Source organism: Malaclemys terrapin, chromosome 4 (genome assembly GCF_027887155.1).
Source record: "Malaclemys terrapin pileata isolate rMalTer1 chromosome 4, rMalTer1.hap1, whole genome shotgun sequence".
Classification (NCBI taxonomy): domain Eukaryota; kingdom Metazoa; phylum Chordata; order Testudines; family Emydidae; genus Malaclemys; species Malaclemys terrapin.
Window position 1 is genome coordinate 29,947,703 of NC_071508.1, and position 17,774 is coordinate 29,965,476.

Below are 17,774 nucleotides of genomic sequence, written 5' to 3' on the forward strand. Positions count from 1 at the left end.
CCAATCCCCAACTAAATCATCCCAACCAGGGCTTCGTCAAGCCTGACCTTAAAAATCTCTAAGGAAGGAGATTCCACCATCTCCCTAGTTAACCCATTCCAGTGCTTCACCACCCTCCTAGTGAAAAAGTTTTTCCTCCAATGCAACTTGAGACCATTATTCCTTGTTCTGTCATCTGGTACCACTGAGAACAGTCTAGATCCATCCTCTTTGGAACCCCCTTTCAGGTAGTTGAAAGCAGCTATCAAATCCCCCCTCATTCTTCTCTTTTGCAGACTAAACAATCCCAGTTCCCTCAGCCTCTCCTCATAAGTCATGTGCTCCAGCCTCCTAATAATTTTTGTTGCCCTCCGCTGGACTCTTTCCAATTTTTCCACATCCTTCTTGTAGTGTGGGGCCCAAAACTGGACACAGTAATCCAGATGAGGCCTCACCAATGTCGAATAGAGGGGAATGATCACGTCCCTCGATCTGCTGGCAATGCCCCTACTTATACAGCCCCAAATGCCGCTAGCCTTCTTGGCAACAAGGGCACCCTGTGGACTCATATACAGTTTCTCGACCACTGTAACCCCTAGGTCCTTTTCTGCAGAACTGCTGCCTCGCCACTCGGTCCCTAGTTTGTAGCAGTGCATGGGATTCTTCTGTCCTGAGTGCAGGACTCTGCACTTGTCCTTGTTGAACCTCATCAGATTTCTTTTGGCCCAATCCTCTAATTTGTCTAGGTCCCTCTGTATGCTATCCCTATCCTCCAGCGTATCTACCACTCCTCCCAGTTTAGTGTCATCTGCAAACTTGCTGAGGGTGCAGTCCACGCCATCTTCCAGATCATTAATGAAGATATTGAACAAAACCAGCCCCAGGACCAACCCTTGGGGCACTCCGCTGCCAACTAGACATGGAGCCATTGATCACTACCCATTGAGCACAACGATCTAGCCAGCTTTCTATCCACCTTATAGTCCATTCATCCAGCCCATACTTCTTTAACTTGTTGGCAAGAATACTATGGGAGACTGTATCAAAAGCTTTGCTAAAGTCAAAGGAATGGCCATGAAAGTGTAAGGGGGCTGTTGTCCCCTTAGTAAAACTCAGTGGGGGTTTTTTGGTTGCTAGCTCCCAGTTTCTAAAAGGAAGGGGAAGGGTCGATTGGAAATCAGGACCCTGAGATTGACAGTCCCCAGGAACAATGGAGAGGGGCCAATGCTTCAGGTCAGCCTGATTGACAGGCAGGCAGGCGAATGAGGGAGTCAGGAGTCTGGGATCCCGTCCTCCACGGGCACTGGAGCTGCTTGAGGCAGTATAAATACACAGACTGATAGAACCTCACTTAACATATGTTGCGGCATGTGAGCTTCCTTGAAGGAAATTTATTTTCCATATGGTATCATACCCATCCTGAGTCTTCATCTCTGACAACTCGATGCTGTCTCTGAACTGAATTCTCTTGGTGAAATTCATAGTATCCATAAATGGGCAAATCCTTACACTTCTCCTAAACTTCCCCTGTACATGTATGCCTAGGCTCCTCTACATTAGTCCTTTCCTGATGTTCACAGTGCCTGCCATTCTAGTACGAACCGAGAATTTCATTAATGTGCTATTTTTCTTCTTCTAAATCATTAGTTAAAATGTTAAATAACACCAAACATAATACTAATCATTATGATACCCAGAAGATACTGCCCTTCAACTTGGCCTTTGCTTTCTTTCTGGCCTACTGATCTGTAATAAAAGGTGGGACAGATTGTGACTCTCAACCTCTGACGAATTTTAGGAATGCAGAGGAGCACCACACCAATACCAGTTTCTAGAGCCATTCTGCATGTGGTGAAGAGCGTCCGAGTGAATGTCTCCAGGGGCCCTAAGAGGTGCACACAGAGTGACAACTGCTGCACAATTTAAAAGGATGCAGCATGCCTTCCCCAAGTGCTAGCATCAGACTGCCAGATGATGTGGAAGAGGTTGAGGCCAGAGTCCCGCTTCTGCTATCCCAGGACATGCATCCTTTGTGGTGTTTTACATTGCTAGTGGCACTCTGGCTGCCCTGCATATTGTGCTCCAGGGGCAAAATCCTGGCGCTATTGCATCCGAAGAAGTGGGCTGTAGTCCACGAAAGCTTATGCTCTAATAAATTTGTTAGTCTCTAAGGTGCCACAAGTACTCCTGTTCTTTTTGCGGATACAGACTAACACGGCTGCTACTCTGAAAACTGGCTCTATTGAAGTCAGTGGCAAAACTCCCATTGACTTTAAAGGGCCAGGATTTCACATGAAGTGTATGATTGGAGTTGCCCCCTGTTTAGGAATGCAAGGTGGGAAAGAGATCCCTGCACACACTTTCTGTGACACCCTGTACCCCATATGACTCCCTGTACCTCATTTTCATCACTTTTATATGGTTATGATATGTTTTGTACAAAGTATGCCTTGTGAGGTGTCATTTGAAAACTCAATCTACTGAACATCATTATCCTGTTTAAATGTGTGGGTGACGGGTTGGATCACAGAAACCCCCTTGGGAACTGCCAACTGATGTGCCAAGACTACTTCTGCCCCTGCTTTCCTGCCCTGGCAGCTTAGGACTCCAGCACCTTGTCTTGTTGAGCCAGACATGCCCGTCTGCTCCAACACAGACCCAGGGTCCGAACCACGTGTCCCAAAGCTGCAGACTTAACTGAAAGCTACTAACAGAAGTATTCCTGTCTTTAACACTCAGACACCCAGTTCCCAATGGGGTCCAAACCCCAAATAAATCCATTTTACCCTGTATAAAGCTTATACAGGGTAAACTCATAAATTGTTTGCCCTCTCTAACACTGATAGAGAGATATGCACAGCTGTTTGCTTCCCCCCGCCGTATTAATACATACTCTGGGTTTTATTAAATACAGAAAATAGGATGCAAGTGGTTCCAAGTAATAACAGACAGAACAAAGTGAATTACCAAGTAAAATAAAATAAAACATGCAAGTTTATGTCTAAGAAAACTGAATACAGATAAACCTCACCAATTCCAGTAAGCTTCCTTTTACAGACTAGTCTCCTTCTAGTCTGGGTCCAGCAATCACTCACAGCCCCTGTAGTTACTGTCCTTTGTTCCAGTTTCTTTCAGGTATCCTTGGAGGTGGAGAGGCTCTCTCTTTAGCCAGCTGAAGACAAAATGGAAGGGTCTCCCAGGGGTTTAAATAGACTCTCTCTCTTGTGGGTGGAGATCCCCCTCCTCTCTCCTATGCAAAGTCCAGCACCAAGATGGAGTTTTGGAGTCACATGGGCAAGCCACATGTCCATGCATGACTCAGTTTTTATCAGCCAAGCCACATTCCTGTTAAAGCTCAGATGTGGATTGGCATAGTCAAATTCATTGTTAGCTTATGTGTTTTTTGATTGGGCACTTAATTTGCACTTTTCTCAAGAAGCTGACCAAATGCTCTACTAGACTAGTTAAAAATCAAGCAAGTATACAGCCAATATTCCTAACTTCAAGTACAAAAATGATACATGCATACAAATAGGATTAACAGATTCAGTAGATCATAGCCTTTACAGAGATATGTTACATGGCATATGTAGCATAAAACATATTCTAGTTATGTCATATATACATTCATAAGCACATTCCATAAAGCCTTATGGGGGGCACCGTCACAGTGTGCATCAACATTGTATAGGGAGCTATGAGACCTTGCTATATGATTGTTACTGACAGGGCCAGCTCTGGCTTTTTTGCCGCCCCAGGCAAAAAAGCCTCCCGCCGCCCCCGGCCCCGTGGCGGGGAGTGCGGCAGGGGAGGGTGCCAAGCCCGGCTGCGGCCCCACTCTCCCCAACCGGCCGGAGCGCCAGGAGGAGGGCGGCGAGCCCAGCCGCGGCCCCGCTCTCCCCGGGTGAGCGCCGCCCCCCCTCCAGGTGCCGCCCCAAGCACATGCTTGGAGGTCTGGTGCCTGGAGCCGGCCCTGGTTACTGAAATAGGATGTAATTCTGGCTAACACCCTCAGACTATTTTCTCAAAGACAAAGACAGACTTGTACACCAGCAAGGTGCTAAAGAGCCATTACCTACTTGGACATCCACCAGCAGGGGTGGAAGGTATAAACAAAGTATTTGCAATTCACCTGAAGGACAGCTTGTATGCAGTGGAACTGCTGACCCCATTATCCAGCAAAGACTTTTTCAATACAAAGGGTCAGAATATAAGAAGGGGGGAAAAGGCCTCTGGCTACCTCCCCACTCCGCCTCCCAGGACATCAAGGAATACCCGAAGAACACTGAACTAAGGGGAGTGGTCCTAGGCTGGAAAAAAGAAGCATCCTGTGAAATACATTGCAGCTAATGGTGAGACGACCTATTTTGCTTTTAGAACTATTAGCCTGAGTAAAGTTTAGAAATTAGATTGTGGTTTTATCTTTTTGTTTCTTTTGTAACCACTTCTGACCTGTACACATTATCACCTGTAAATCACTTAAAATCTATCTTTCTCTAGTTAATAAACTTGCTTTACTGTTTTATCTAAACCAGTGTGTTTGTTTGAAGGGTTTGGGAAGCCTCCCCGTGAGACAAAAAGGCTGGTGCACATTCATTACTCTTTGTTGGAATGATGGACTGATTTATGAGTTTGTACAGTCCAGTGAGCTACTGAATGGTACAAAACTCATATTTCTGGGAGGCAAGGCTTGGACTGAGGGGAACGTGAGCATCACCCTGTCGCTATTCATGGATGACTGGGCATAGTATTCATGTACTGAGCTGGGAGTGACTTTGCATGCTGCGAGTGATCAGAGCCTGGAGAGGTTTGCTGTTCACTAGCAAAGCATTGCAAAAGGCACCCTGGGCTGGAGAGTTAAGGGGACCTACCAGCTCAGCAGTTCAGGTTGCACCCTGGGGAATGTCATACTTTCCCAACCCCTATCTGATACTGTCCCAAGAAAGGGCAGCTAGAAAACAGGCCTGTATGTAAAATACTCTGAATGTGTTTGGTGTATCTCCTAAGTATCTAGCCTATGTTTTCATGCACATACATTGATTTGTGTATGATATTTAGGGTTATGTAGTTTACAAAGTCCTTTATGCGACAGATGCAGTGCTTTTTACGAAGCACAGAATATTCAGACTATTTTATTAAATTTATAAATGTTACATGTATCTTTGTGGACTGGCTAGTGATTGAACCAGGAATACAATGGGAGCTAAACGATCTCCTGGAGGAACTAAAATCACAGAGGGGAGTGTTAAATACATACATTCTCTACTAGTGCCACGCACCACATCCCAATGTACAGTAAACAAAATACACAGGAGTCAGAGGCCAGCAACCTTCCTCCATATTTTGCACACAGCTTTGAGAAGCGCGCGGTACCACATCCTGGCCAATCAGCCACATTGTTGAATCCCAGTTGCCATTCCCCTGAAAATTGGCACCAGTCCCTGCAACATCTCCCTCCGCTCATCTGATCCAAGTGCCCCACAAGCTCAAGTTTTCTTCATCGTACCCAACAAATCCTGCATCTTGGCAGGGGCTGATACTAGTTGACCCTTGCGGTCCTTTCTAGTCCCATGGTTCTACGTATCTAGGATCATCTTGATGAGATCAGGTATCACTCCAGTTATGCTGTGAATTTGGGCAATTACCTCCTTGTTAGTCGTGTGCTAACTACTACTAACATGCAGCAGTCGCCTGTGGAATTTCCATTTGAGGGCAGAGAACCTCTTAATGTCCTGTTTCCGTAATGTCTCACATGCATATAGCAAAATGCTGAAGACAAGAGACAGCAGCAATTTAATTTTACGCTTCCTGGTAATACCTTTGCTTCTCCAATGTGATTGAATGCTAGAACAGCAGTCACAAGTCCCATTCTGTGTCAGATCTCTAAGTGATGTTTGGTGTTCATTATAGTTATCCTACCTAGGTATTTTAAGTGCTCAACACACTCCAATGCCTCCTCAAATGGTAACAAGTCTGGAAGTTTCACCCCAGAGAAATTGTGTAGACTGGTTTGCTCTGGTTCAAGAGGTCTGGCAAATAAAGAACAGCAAACTGTATAAAGAGGCAGCCTTGATCTGGGAGAATGGTCACCACTCCCCCTTGATCAAAAAATGAACATCAGACTGGGAGAGAGGCCTTTGAGCAGGGGCTCTCAAACAGGGTCAGGACCCCTCAGGGGGTCACAAGGTTATTACATGGGGTTTCACAAGCTGTCAGCCTCCACCCCAAACCCCGCTCTGCCTCCAGCATTTATAATGGTGTTAAATACATTAAAAAGTGTTTTAAAGGGGGGTTGCACTCAGAGGCTTGCTATGTGAAAGGGGTCACCAGTACAAACTGTTGAGAACTCCTGCCCTTGAGCAAACATGAAATATTTTGCTGGCACCAGGTACTCTGGGCTGTGTATAAGCTGTTTATTGTTTTAAGAGATGTTCTCTATAATGGTTTTGTTCTGAATAAATAGTACTTTGCTTTCTGATGTCTGGCTGGTCACTGATTAACCCTGTCACTGCCCCGGAGAGAACTGGGCTACAGGTCCTGCTGAACTGCTGAGAGCATCATGATGGATTGCAGGTCTAGAGGAAGAGAGTTGTGGGTCTCTGCTCTGAGAAAGGGGACAGCTAGAGACCTGAGACCTAAGTGGGGGGGGGCGTCATCAAGGGGGCCACAAAGGGGTCAGAATTGCAGTTAACTTGAGAACAAATATTTTAATACACTAAGTACTCACAGTGACATACTATAGGGAAGTTAAGCCATTTAGAGCTATGCTAATACCTCCATAAAAGAAAAATATGATTAAGAGCCAAGATGATGTGAAGATAAAACTGTCAATTACAAACCTTTGCCAGCTCCCTGAACTTATAGCCATCCAGGTATGCTTGCTGCAGATCTGGTCAGGTACCATTTCCAGAGGAAGATACTCATTTTCCCACTTCGTCCTCCTCAGCTTCTCACTTCTTTCAAAACAGTGTGGGTTTCTCTTGCTTTTTTTGACACCTGCTCTTGCTCACTGTGGCAGGGTGAGACTCACAGCACAGTGCCTCCTGCTGGGCAACACAGGAATTAGCTCTTTCCAGCCCAGAGTGCCCTCCGTAGGCCAGTGTCTCACCTGCTGCTGCCCCTGTGTCCCTTCCAGACCCCGGTGCCCTTTGCCCAGGGGTTCTGCCCATCACAGTACCCCCTTGCTCTGGGTTTCCCCTCCCAGGGGAACCCCTACCCTCTAAACCCACCTTGCCTCAGTGGCTACTGCCAGTCATCATCTAGCCCCCTCTCCCTGGGGCAGACTACAGTCTGTAAGCCACTCATCATTGGCAAGGGGATTAGGACCTACTGCCTTTGCCTATCTCTGGAGGCTCAGTACCTATTTGGACCCTTTAGCAAGGCCTGCAGCCTGGGCTTTTTCCTGGCTGGAGCTCCCCAGCTCCCTCTGCCCTTCCCCAGCACTGCTCCACCTCAGGTACCCTTCTCAGCTCCCAGGCAGCCAGGTCGGTCTGTCTGTCTCTCTCTCAAGAAGCTAAAGAGAGAGTGTGTGTTAGCTTCTGGCCCACAGCCCTCTTATCAGGGCCAGCTGGGCGGGCCCTGATTATGCTGGCCACAGCTGTGGCTGCTTTCTCCCATCAGCCTACCTTTTCCCAGCTGCAGCCCTCTCCAGGGCTGCTTTAACCCCTTCAGGGCCAGAGCAGGGTGACCACCCCGCTACACTCACCCAATACACTTACCAATCAGGCAATAGTTATCTGCAATTTAAAAAAAAATATGGCCAGAAATATCCAATGTACTCATGGATTTTTTTGGAATGCAGGAATTGTATGCGCTTCCAAATGAAAGAATGTAGATTTGCTTTAAAAGGACGGGAGATTGTAAGTGATTTCAGGGAACTGTAAATATATACAGGGAACATTTTGTGAAAATGAAAACTTTCTTAAATGCTGTGCAGGCATATAATGGTCTCCCCGCATACTATTGTCAAATTCAGCAGAAAGCTGGGAATTGACAGAATGTGAGTTCCAGCTACACATTTCACCCCTGTGATGGGGAAGCAAACTGTGTGTTAGAAGTAGCTTTAATGGTCAGATCTTGAAGTTGCATATGGACACATCCTAAAGATCTGCAGCTCTGGTTCTTTCCTCCCTAATTTCAAAGCCCCAGCCTAGCAGCTTGTGCGTTTTTGCATATTTTCTCAATGTGTTGTCCCATTGCCTTTAAAAGGCTAAATGTTCAGTACTAAATTTGGTCATGCAGCTCTTCCAGATTCCCTGGAATGTCCTCAGGTTTCAAACTCCTCTGATAGACAGAAAGCCCGCCTCCTGCTTTTCCTGATTGGTTTTTCTGAACCAGGCTGTACAGCTGTTAAATGTAATTGGCCAGCTATTGTACCAACCCAGGTCCTCCCTTTATAACCAATTTATCCTGGGTTGCAGTAAGTTAGAACTGCTTAGATTTAACACTTCAGCACCTGAATGGTGGGGAGAGGGGGAAGCAACTTCTGGTCTTCTATTATTTAACTAATTTTCCTCCACTCTGTGGCTTTGCATATCATCACAGCTGTGCTTCACCTACAAACTGCTAAGATGTCCAGGGTAGCAAAATACAGAAGGCAAGTCAGTGAAGATCCAGATATTGATAGCTTATTGTCTACTTTGTCTCCAGAGGAGATGGAAGAGCTAGAAAAGGAGTTGGATGTGGCTGATCCGGATGGAAGTATCCCTGTGGGACTCAGGCAGAGAAACCAAACTGACAAGCACTCAACTGGCTTATACAACCGAGAAGCAATGCTCAACTACTGTGAAAAGGAGACGAAGAAACTTATTCAGCGGGAACTGTCAGTGGACGTAAGTCACATCTACCAGTATTTGAGTTGTAAACAGGGACATTTGGCGAGAACTCCATCAGGCTAGCTTAGGGGACAGAATGGAAACTAACATTTAGGAACAATTGGCATGTAGGGAAGTGAGCAGGCATGCTCCATGGCTGGGTTCTGAGAAATCTAAATGGCATCCCTTTCTATTCAGGGGATGGGCAGATGCATTGGGAAGGGGTCAGGGAAATTCTTGAAATCCCAACATTATTCAGAAGCCCTTGCTACTGCCTGGAAATTTATTTCTGTTTGACTCTGGTATTCTACTCATTAATGTAAGGTTAACATCCTTTGGCAAGACTTTTATGGGAGGCAGCTTTTCCCAACAGAACATACCTCAAGATTTCAGTGCATTAAAACAATCCACAGTTGTGTTTCTCCACATTTGTTCTCTTGGGTTTTGGAGAGTTCCACTACCCCGGTCTTTTCAGTTCATCATATACCAATATTTGAAAGATTTCTTGGAATAGCAGAAAAGATGGGAGATGGGTTTGCTGTCCCTCTGAAAATCAGTGTCAGAAGTAGGTGTTGCAGTGCACTAAGCCAGTGGTTCTCAAACTTTTGTACTGGTGACCCCTTTCACATAGCAAGCCTCTGAGTGTGACCCCCCTTATAAATTAAAACCACTTTTTTATATATTTAACACCATTATAAATGCTGGAGGCAAAGCGGAGTTTGGGGTGGCTGACACCTCCCAACCCCCAGTTTGAGAACCCCCTGCACTAAGCTATTTGGTTTGTGATTTTTACTGTAAACATAATTCAACTGAAGTTCACTTTTTTGTTAGAGTTGGGTTTATTTATGCTTCTTTTCTATTCATTTCTCTTTCTCTCTACCTGGAAAGTCTCATCAGTTTCTCAGCTACTATGAATTTCTATCTTTCAATGGCTTGCTCTCAGTCTTGATGAGGAGTTTGGCTTGTGGCTTCTTGTATGTAGCTTTGATGGAAGCCAATTCCATTTCTCTGCAACATTTATTACCCTCTGGAGTAGGAATACACAACATTTGCTTCCACCTTGGGAGGGTGGGGAAATGTTGGCTCGTATATGCCATTTTTTGCAAGGTTTTTTTTTTTTTTTTTGCTATGGCAAACTGGAGCTGCACCCAAAAGGCTGAATGATAGGTCCCTCTACTTGTCTTCAAGCTTCCATGTCCCAGGCCTGACTATATGTGCTGTAAGAGGACAGGACTGAGGAATATAAACAGAGTTAGCATAGTAAAGGCTTATGTGAAATACCCATTTTAACAGTCTGTATTGACTCTAATTTCTTATTTGTTCCACTTTATCCAGGAACACCTTGAATCTGCCAGCTCACAGCTGAGTAAGCAAGCCCTAGACTAGACTGTAAACCCTTTGAGCCAGGGATTGTCTTCTTATGTATTTGTATGGCATTTGTTGTAATAGAGCCTCAATTCTGGTTGGGGCTTCTGGGTGCTGCCAGAATATTAAGGGGAAGAAAATTGCAAATTTAGAAGGAACAAATGAGATATTTGATATCTAAACAAAGAGTTAAATATTTCTCTCTCCCCACTCCCTATGGTTTGAATACTGCTGGGAGATTTGGTCTCACTCTGATGTGGCCTGGCCGTTTTTCTCTAGCAGGGCACTCACTGACTTCCACAATGATCTATATGGGACATTCTGTGTAGGTTGATGGACTTCTGCCCACTCCCAGAGCCTGTACTTTACAGCCATAGTATCTAGATAGTGAGTTGTTAAGTACAGTTCACCTTAGTACCACAGGTCCAAATTTATTCTCTCACTTGCTGACTGGCATGCAATGGGAGATGTGCTCTTTGCAATGTAAACCAGGCCAAATGAAGAATTCCTGTTACCATAAAACAAATAGTTGTGTAAAGAATGGAATCTTGAGTAGGAGTAGGGAGGTTATATTACCCCTGTGTTTGGGTCATATATTTGGAGAAACTACCACTGGAATCCTGTATCCAGTTCTGGTGCCCACAATTCAAGAAGGATGTTGATAAACTGGAGAAGAGTCATGAGAATGATTAAAGGATTAGAAACCCTGCCTTACTGTAGGAGTTCAATCTCAATAACAAAAGAAAAGAGTGACTTGATCACAGTCTATAAGGTCTAGGTCAACAAAGGTCCTCGGGTGCCTAAGTCCAACTTAAGCATTGCTGACATTGTGTGTGCACCTCATGCTAGTAGTCAGGGCACTCAGCTGGGCTCAGGGAGACCTATGGTCACATCCCTGTTCTGCCTGATTTGGAGAAGGGACTTGAACCCAGGTCTCTAATAGGATGGCTTTTTGGTGTGTTGTTTTTTGGATACATTTCACTCCTGGTCAGCTTAGGCAGCTTGTTGGCTTCTGAGATCCCTTTCTTGGATGTCTAACTCTCTCCGCGCATGGTATAGGGAGCATGGACACCTAACACAGGGCTGAGAATTCTGTGAGGTGGCCAGGCACCTTGGAGTTACACATTACAGTGCCTAAGTCCCTTTTTGGAGCCCTAGGTACCTACATGGGAACAGCAATTTCACGACCGCAGGCTCTTCAGTCTAGCAGACAAAGGTCTAACTAAATCCACTGACTGGAAGGTGAAGCTAGACATTAGTCTAGAAATAAGGTGCAAATTTTTAACAGTGAGAGTAATTAACCATTGAAACAACTTACCCAGGGCTGTGGTGGGTTCTCCGTCACTCGCAATTTAAAAATCAAGACTGGATCTTTTTCTAAAAGATCTGCTCTAGTTTAAATAGGAATTAATTCAGTCCATTGGCCTGTGTTATGCAGAAGGTCAGACTAGATGATCACAATGGTGTTTTCTGGCTTTATGGTCTATGAATCTACCAAATGATGTTAGGAAGGGCTTGTGACAGTCAGCATTCTGCAATGGCATGCAGATAACCCAAGTTCACGGTGAGCATTCAAGAGCTGTCATTTGGAAAGCCTAAATAAACAGGCTGCATAAGATGCACTGGTTCTCAATAGATTGTAAGAAGGCTTCTGCTACTTCTTGCATTTGGCATCTATGGTGATGGCACATAGTTTTTATTCACAGGCAACACCAACCCTGAACTGGAGTTAGATGAGAAAGTATCTGTAATATAAAGGAAGAGGAAGGAAAATGTGATTTTTTTCGAAAACTAGAAAGCTAGGAATGTTGTCATTAAAATTAAACTTTAAATAAGTTGGAAATTATGGAAATTCACCCCAGGGGTGTGGGTATGTGTGTTGTAGGAGAAGGACTTTATGGTGGAGTGGGTGAGGGGAAGGACTGTGAGAATGACTCACTTTTCAGAGTAGAAGTGCATAGTAAGAAGAGATTTAAAGGAGAACAGTGAGGTCAGTTGCTCTGTGGCTGAAAGGATGGGGCTGTGATCCTGGCGTCTTGAGGGTGCTGCTTTCTCTCTTAGTTGACCCTCAGCCTGTGGAAAACAAAGCATATTGGCTATTCGTCAAACTCTTTGGTAAAATTGGCCCAGTTATAGATTGCATTGCAGTAATTGGATATTGTGGAGCTAACTTACTACTTCTATTTCCACCCCTGGAGGGAAAACAAAAAATATCCCTCCACCCCTGGAGGGAAAACAAAAAATATCCCTCCACCCTTTCTCCCCGTCTTGGCATTGTTAGAAACTGGAGATTAGCACTTGTGAAAGACCAAGTCCCAGCACTAGCAGTTCAGTGCCTTCTGCTCTGTCGTGGGCCACACAGATCGGGAGAGAGCTCATGCAACCACAGTGGCTATCCCTGAAAGCAGGCCACTTTCATTACTCTCTAGAATGTAGGAGGCATGTACAGAATTACGATTATTTTGTTAGACAGCTTTAGCATACAGGACACAGTTGGAGCTTTCTGATTTGCTCTCCATGTCATCAGTTAATACCATGGCAATAATGCCCAGTGACTACACAGATCACTTTCCCTGTGTATAGATTTTATATCATCATCTTTGGCTGTACATTTGGAGCTACTATTGCATTTTGTGGAGGGGGTGAAGTCACTTAGCTTTCAGCTTTGTGCTTTACAAGCCCGCATGTATTTGGTCTCATGCTCCTGATTAAATAAATCAAGCAAAAATGTTACAAGCAGAAAACAGAATTGGAAGCACGGGTGAGGAAGGGACAGGGCGAGGACCAACAAGGGAAGGGCGTAAAGTTTCTTTTGACTGTAATGACTTTAGAAACGTGTAAAATCTTTAAAATGTTTCTAATCTATTGGGTCTGAGTTTCCAGTAACTGGAAATGAGACCAGGTTTTTTTTTCTTCCTTAAACTATAGAAAGTGCCTGAATCCGAAACATTGTAGAAAAGGGACACTAATATTAAATATCCAGGGGATTTTCTTTTTAGCTCCATGTTAGAACCTCATGCTGCATGACATTATTGCTAAGCAGCTAACTTTGCAAGGCAGCATGGGTGTTCATGGGTCCAATGACAGACAATACAGAGCCTCGCAGCCTCCCCAGAGGTTGCCTGGTTTTGTTTAACATTGCAGTGCCTTTTTCGAGGATTACAGGAGGAGGGCTGTTCATGCTAACCCAGGCAGTGGTGAGAATTTTTGCTGATACCTCAAATATGCATCTTTTAAAGAGATTTTTACCAGACTGCTAGGCTAAAATGATACTTACCAATGTGGGTGTGGATTGTAGACACATTGCACTTTTCCTGCTGCCCCTCCCCCCCCCTTCTTCTTAGTAGCAGAGTATTAATATTTATGAGAACTCTTTGAAGCACTTGGAGACCATTCTAGCTCTGCTGTAGCTCTTGTTTGGGAAGAACTGATCAGTTTTCCTGGATCTGGCAAAATATACAGGAGCAAACTATAGTATCATACAGAAAGGGACTCAGCCCTGCTAACCTTTGAAGTATCTCTTGAACTGATTTTTTTCTGAGGACTAGCTCCAGACACCCCAAATGCCTACTGAATCTTGGAAGAGTGAGGTGAAAAGGGCAAACTTGGGTAACCATGAAGCTGTTTATAAACAACCCAAAATAGAAGTGAGCTTCTCTGCACTGGAGAGCCAAGTCCACATCTTGGTTATGCATTAATGAACCTTTGTTTCCTGTTGCTAGTGAGTGAAAATATCTCCCAGTTCAGTCATTAGCCTTAGGAACATGTCTCTCTTTAGAAGCACTTACCAGAACCTCAGATCTGCACAGAGATCCATGTATCAGGGGGCTTACATGAAACTAGGCATTGAGATGAAATTTAGGTCCGGGATCTACAAGAAGATTTCCAATAGCAGAGGGCTCTATAATCTAGCAGACAAAGGCAGCACAAGATCCAATGGCTAGAAGCTGAAGCAGGCTAGAGATGTGGCGCACATTTTTAATGGTGAGGGTAATTAACCATTGGCACAGTGTATCTAAGGAGACGTGATGGATTCTCCATTGCTGGAAGTCTTTAACCAGGATTAGATGTCTCTTTCTAAAACATAAGCTCTAATCCAATCACAAGCTATGGGCTCGATGCAGGAATCACTGCATATATATGGGGGGGTTTGTTCTTGTGGGGAGAGTATTATTGAGCACCAGGAATTGTGCTTTGGGTTTCCTTGTCTCTCCTTCTCTCTCGTTTTGGGGCATGAGGAACTGGGTAAAGAGTTGTCGTGCTGGTTCTGTCTAGAGTTATTTCTACTAACTATTTGCCAGACCCTCTCCCCTTTGTTTATGTTCTGCACACACACTATCTCTGGGTCCTTTATAGACAGGAAAGGGGGTGTATGTGACGGGGTGGTACACACACACTTCTTTCAAATCCAGATCTGTACCCTTAGCCCTCCTGCTGTGTGCGGTTTATTAAAGTTGTTTTTAATCCACTCAGTAGTGTGCTCACATGACACTCATGTGCCGACATATTTGGGTTAATAAGGTTACCCCCAGGGGATAGCACCTGGTTTGGTATATGCTGCCCTCGCCATTGGATTCATGTGGCTTCTCTCCTGAGACCCTGGAATTCCCATTGCTGGAGCATGGAACCAATGACCCCTACCTCTCTGTGCTCCGTGGTGTGCCCCAAGGGCTTGTTCCACCTTCCTGGCAATTGTCATGAGCAGCTTAGGAAGGGTTATATGCTGATACTATGGCACTCCTTGGACTCTTGCTGCTGGCCTGGGGGCAGAGGATAGGTGGCAAGAAATGGAATTGCTCCAGAAAAGGGTGGGTGCCTGTAGGCTCAGACTCTAGGGCTTAGAACAAAGGGACTTTGGTACCGTAATGCTGAGCACTTCAGTGTTTAACCTTTAGGGCCCCTGCTCCCAATGGAATCCACACCCCCAGGTCAGTTGCATGGGGAGAGATACAAGCGTAAGAATGGGATCCTCAAAAGCCTGCCTACCGAGTGGGGAGCCACCTAAACTAACCAATGAAAATGCCAAGCAGAGGGGCGTGAGCTAAGCCCCACCCTTCAAAGGAAGCTATGCACCTATTTGTGCTTGGGGCTTTCTCCTATGAAACGTCTCCTGGGGTTCGATCCTCAAGCTGCTTTTTGCAAGAAACAGGACAGGAAGCTTCCCATACAACCATTAGCTCAGTGGGCAGAGTACGCTTGCAGATCCAGTTCCGCCCACTGCCTGCTGGGGAGCAGGGATTTGAACTTGGGTGCCTCAGCTGAGCAGTCTAACCCCTGAGCTATAGACTCTTTGTCTGGCTCCCTGTGTATTTAATTATTTATATACAGTAGAACAGCTTCAACAGGAGAGAGAGAGCATCCCATAGTCCATTAGCCAGAGCTCTAAAGTTCAAATCCCTGCTCCACAGAGTGGGGAATTGAGCATGTGTCTCCCTTGTCCTGGTGAGTGTATGAACCAGTAGGCCAAAGGCTGTTGCTACTTCTCTCTCTTCCCCAGTCTGTCTGGGGCTCTGAGCATGCCTTCTGAATTGGGCCCCCAGGCAAGAGGAGGAGGGATAACTAATTTGAAGATCCCACTGGAGCTTGGGCAGGAGGTAGGCGCCCAGGCATCCTGACTGAGGTGGCTGTGCACAACCTTACTGGCAGAAACATTGGCACTAGGGTTTCCAGGCATCCGATTTTTGACCGGAACGCCCAGTCGAAAAGGGACCCTGGCTGCTCCAGTCAGCACAGCTGACCAAGCCATTAAAAGTCCAGTTGGCCACAGCGGCCAGCTCCACACAGCTCCCAGAAGCAGCTGGCATGTCCCTCCAGCTCCTAAGCACAGCTCCACGTGCTGCCCCCTGCCCCGAGCACCAGCTCTGCAGCTCCCATTGGCCAGGAATGGCAGCCGATGGGAGCTGCAGGGGCAGCACCTGAGATGAGGGGCAGTGCGCAACGCCCCCTGCCTGTCCCTAGGCCTAGGAGCCAGAGGGATATGCCAGCTGCTTCCCAGGAGCTGCATGAAGTGAGGAGTGCCTGGAGCCCGCACCTCTCATCCCCTCCTGTGCCCCAACCCCCTGCCCCAGCTCTGAGCCCCCTCCCACACTCTGAAACCCTTGGCCCCAGCTCAGAACCCCCTCCTGCACCCCAAACCCCTCATCCCAAACCCCACCCCAGAGCCCTCACCCCTACCCTTCTCTCACCTCAATCCCCTGCACCAGCACCTGAGCCACCTCCCGCACCCAAACTCCCTCCTGAAGCCCGCACCCACTCCCACACTCTAAATGCTTCAGCCCCAGCCCAGAGTCCACTCCTGCATCCCAAACTCCTCATCCCTGGACTCACCCCAGAGGCCACACCCTCAGCCAGAGCCCTCCTGTACCCCAGCCCCCTGCCCCAGCCTGGAGCCCCCTTCCGCACCCTGAACCCCTCATTTCTGGCCCCACCCTGGAGCCCACATCCCCAGCCCAGAGCCCTCACCCACTCCTGCACCCCAAACCCCTGCCCAGCCCGGTGAAAATGAGTGTGCGAGGGTGGGGGAGAGTGAGCAACAGAGGGAAGGGGGATGGAGTGGGTGGGGACTCAGAGAAGGGGATGTTTGGTTTTCTTCAATCAGAAAGTTGGCAACCATAATCGGAACCTTCAAGGCTAGGTAGCAGCTGAGCAGGGATTTTGTGACTCTCGATGGTGTCTAAATAATATATGGAGATATACCTATCTCATAGAACTGGAAGGGACAGACTGGAAAGTCATCGAGTCCAGCCCCCTGCCTTTACTAGCAGGACCAAGTACTGATTTTGGACTTAGGCCTAAACTGTCAGGTAGGCTCGTAAGCCTCATTGTGGATCTCTCTCTAGGAGTATATCTACCCCTTCTCTTGCTATTTGCCTTTACAGCAGAAACCCATGGGCCTTGGTGCTTCCTTCACCCTCCACATCAATAGATTGACTCTTTGCTTTGCCTCTCTGCCCCTTTTACACTTAGTGGGAATTTTAGTTTCTCCTTTAGGGTCCCCATCCATCCACAGCCTCACTCACAACAACAACTCCTCCATGCTTTTCACACCAGCCTGAGCAGAGTCTGCATCTTCTTCTATGTGTGAAAAGTGCTAGCACATTGGGGCACTATCCTAGTACCAAAAATAAATACTGTTTTATGGGGGTAGTCTTCTAGGGTCTCCCAAACTGCACCATTAGAGACTTCTGATCAGCAACCCACTTTCCAGTCATGGAGCCTGTAAAAGGTGCCCCAAACATAAGCCAGAAGGAGTGGAGTTTTCCCTGAGTAAGCACTTTGGGATTTGGCACTGGAATAGCAGCGGCTTCTGAAAGCCAAGAGTGAAGCTCATTGGGGGACCAGGAGTGGAATAGCAGTGGGTATTGCAAGTCAGGGTATTGGTAAATTGGCAAATGTGCAGAGCAGCTGCTGACTGTCCCTAAGGCAATGGGTCTCTGTATTTCTGAGCACTAGATAGCCTCACAAAACTTAAAAAATGAACCCTCCCCAAAAGAGAATTTGAGCTGCCTCTGCTGAGTTTTCCAACACCTCTGTTATTCCCAATCTTCGGGAATGGTCCTCACATACACTAATGTTCAGAGAGGACAGACTCCCATTTCAGAGCAATTAAACCTTCAA

At 46.3% G+C, this 17,774-nt stretch overlaps 1 protein-coding gene across 2 annotated transcripts in view; it reads left to right on the plus strand.

Annotated features, from left to right (window-relative positions):
- Window positions 1-8,423: 8,423 nt before the first annotated feature.
- Window positions 8,424-17,774, plus strand: part of LMOD1 (leiomodin 1) — a 45,350-nt gene continuing 35,999 nt past the window's right edge. For both annotated transcript variants that reach the window (XM_054028662.1, XM_054028661.1), the window contains exon 1: window positions 8,424-8,810. In XM_054028662.1, the coding sequence (XP_053884637.1) occupies window positions 8,550-8,810 (261 nt within the window). In that variant the 5' untranslated portion in view covers window positions 8,424-8,549. The remainder of the gene's footprint in view (window positions 8,811-17,774) is intronic.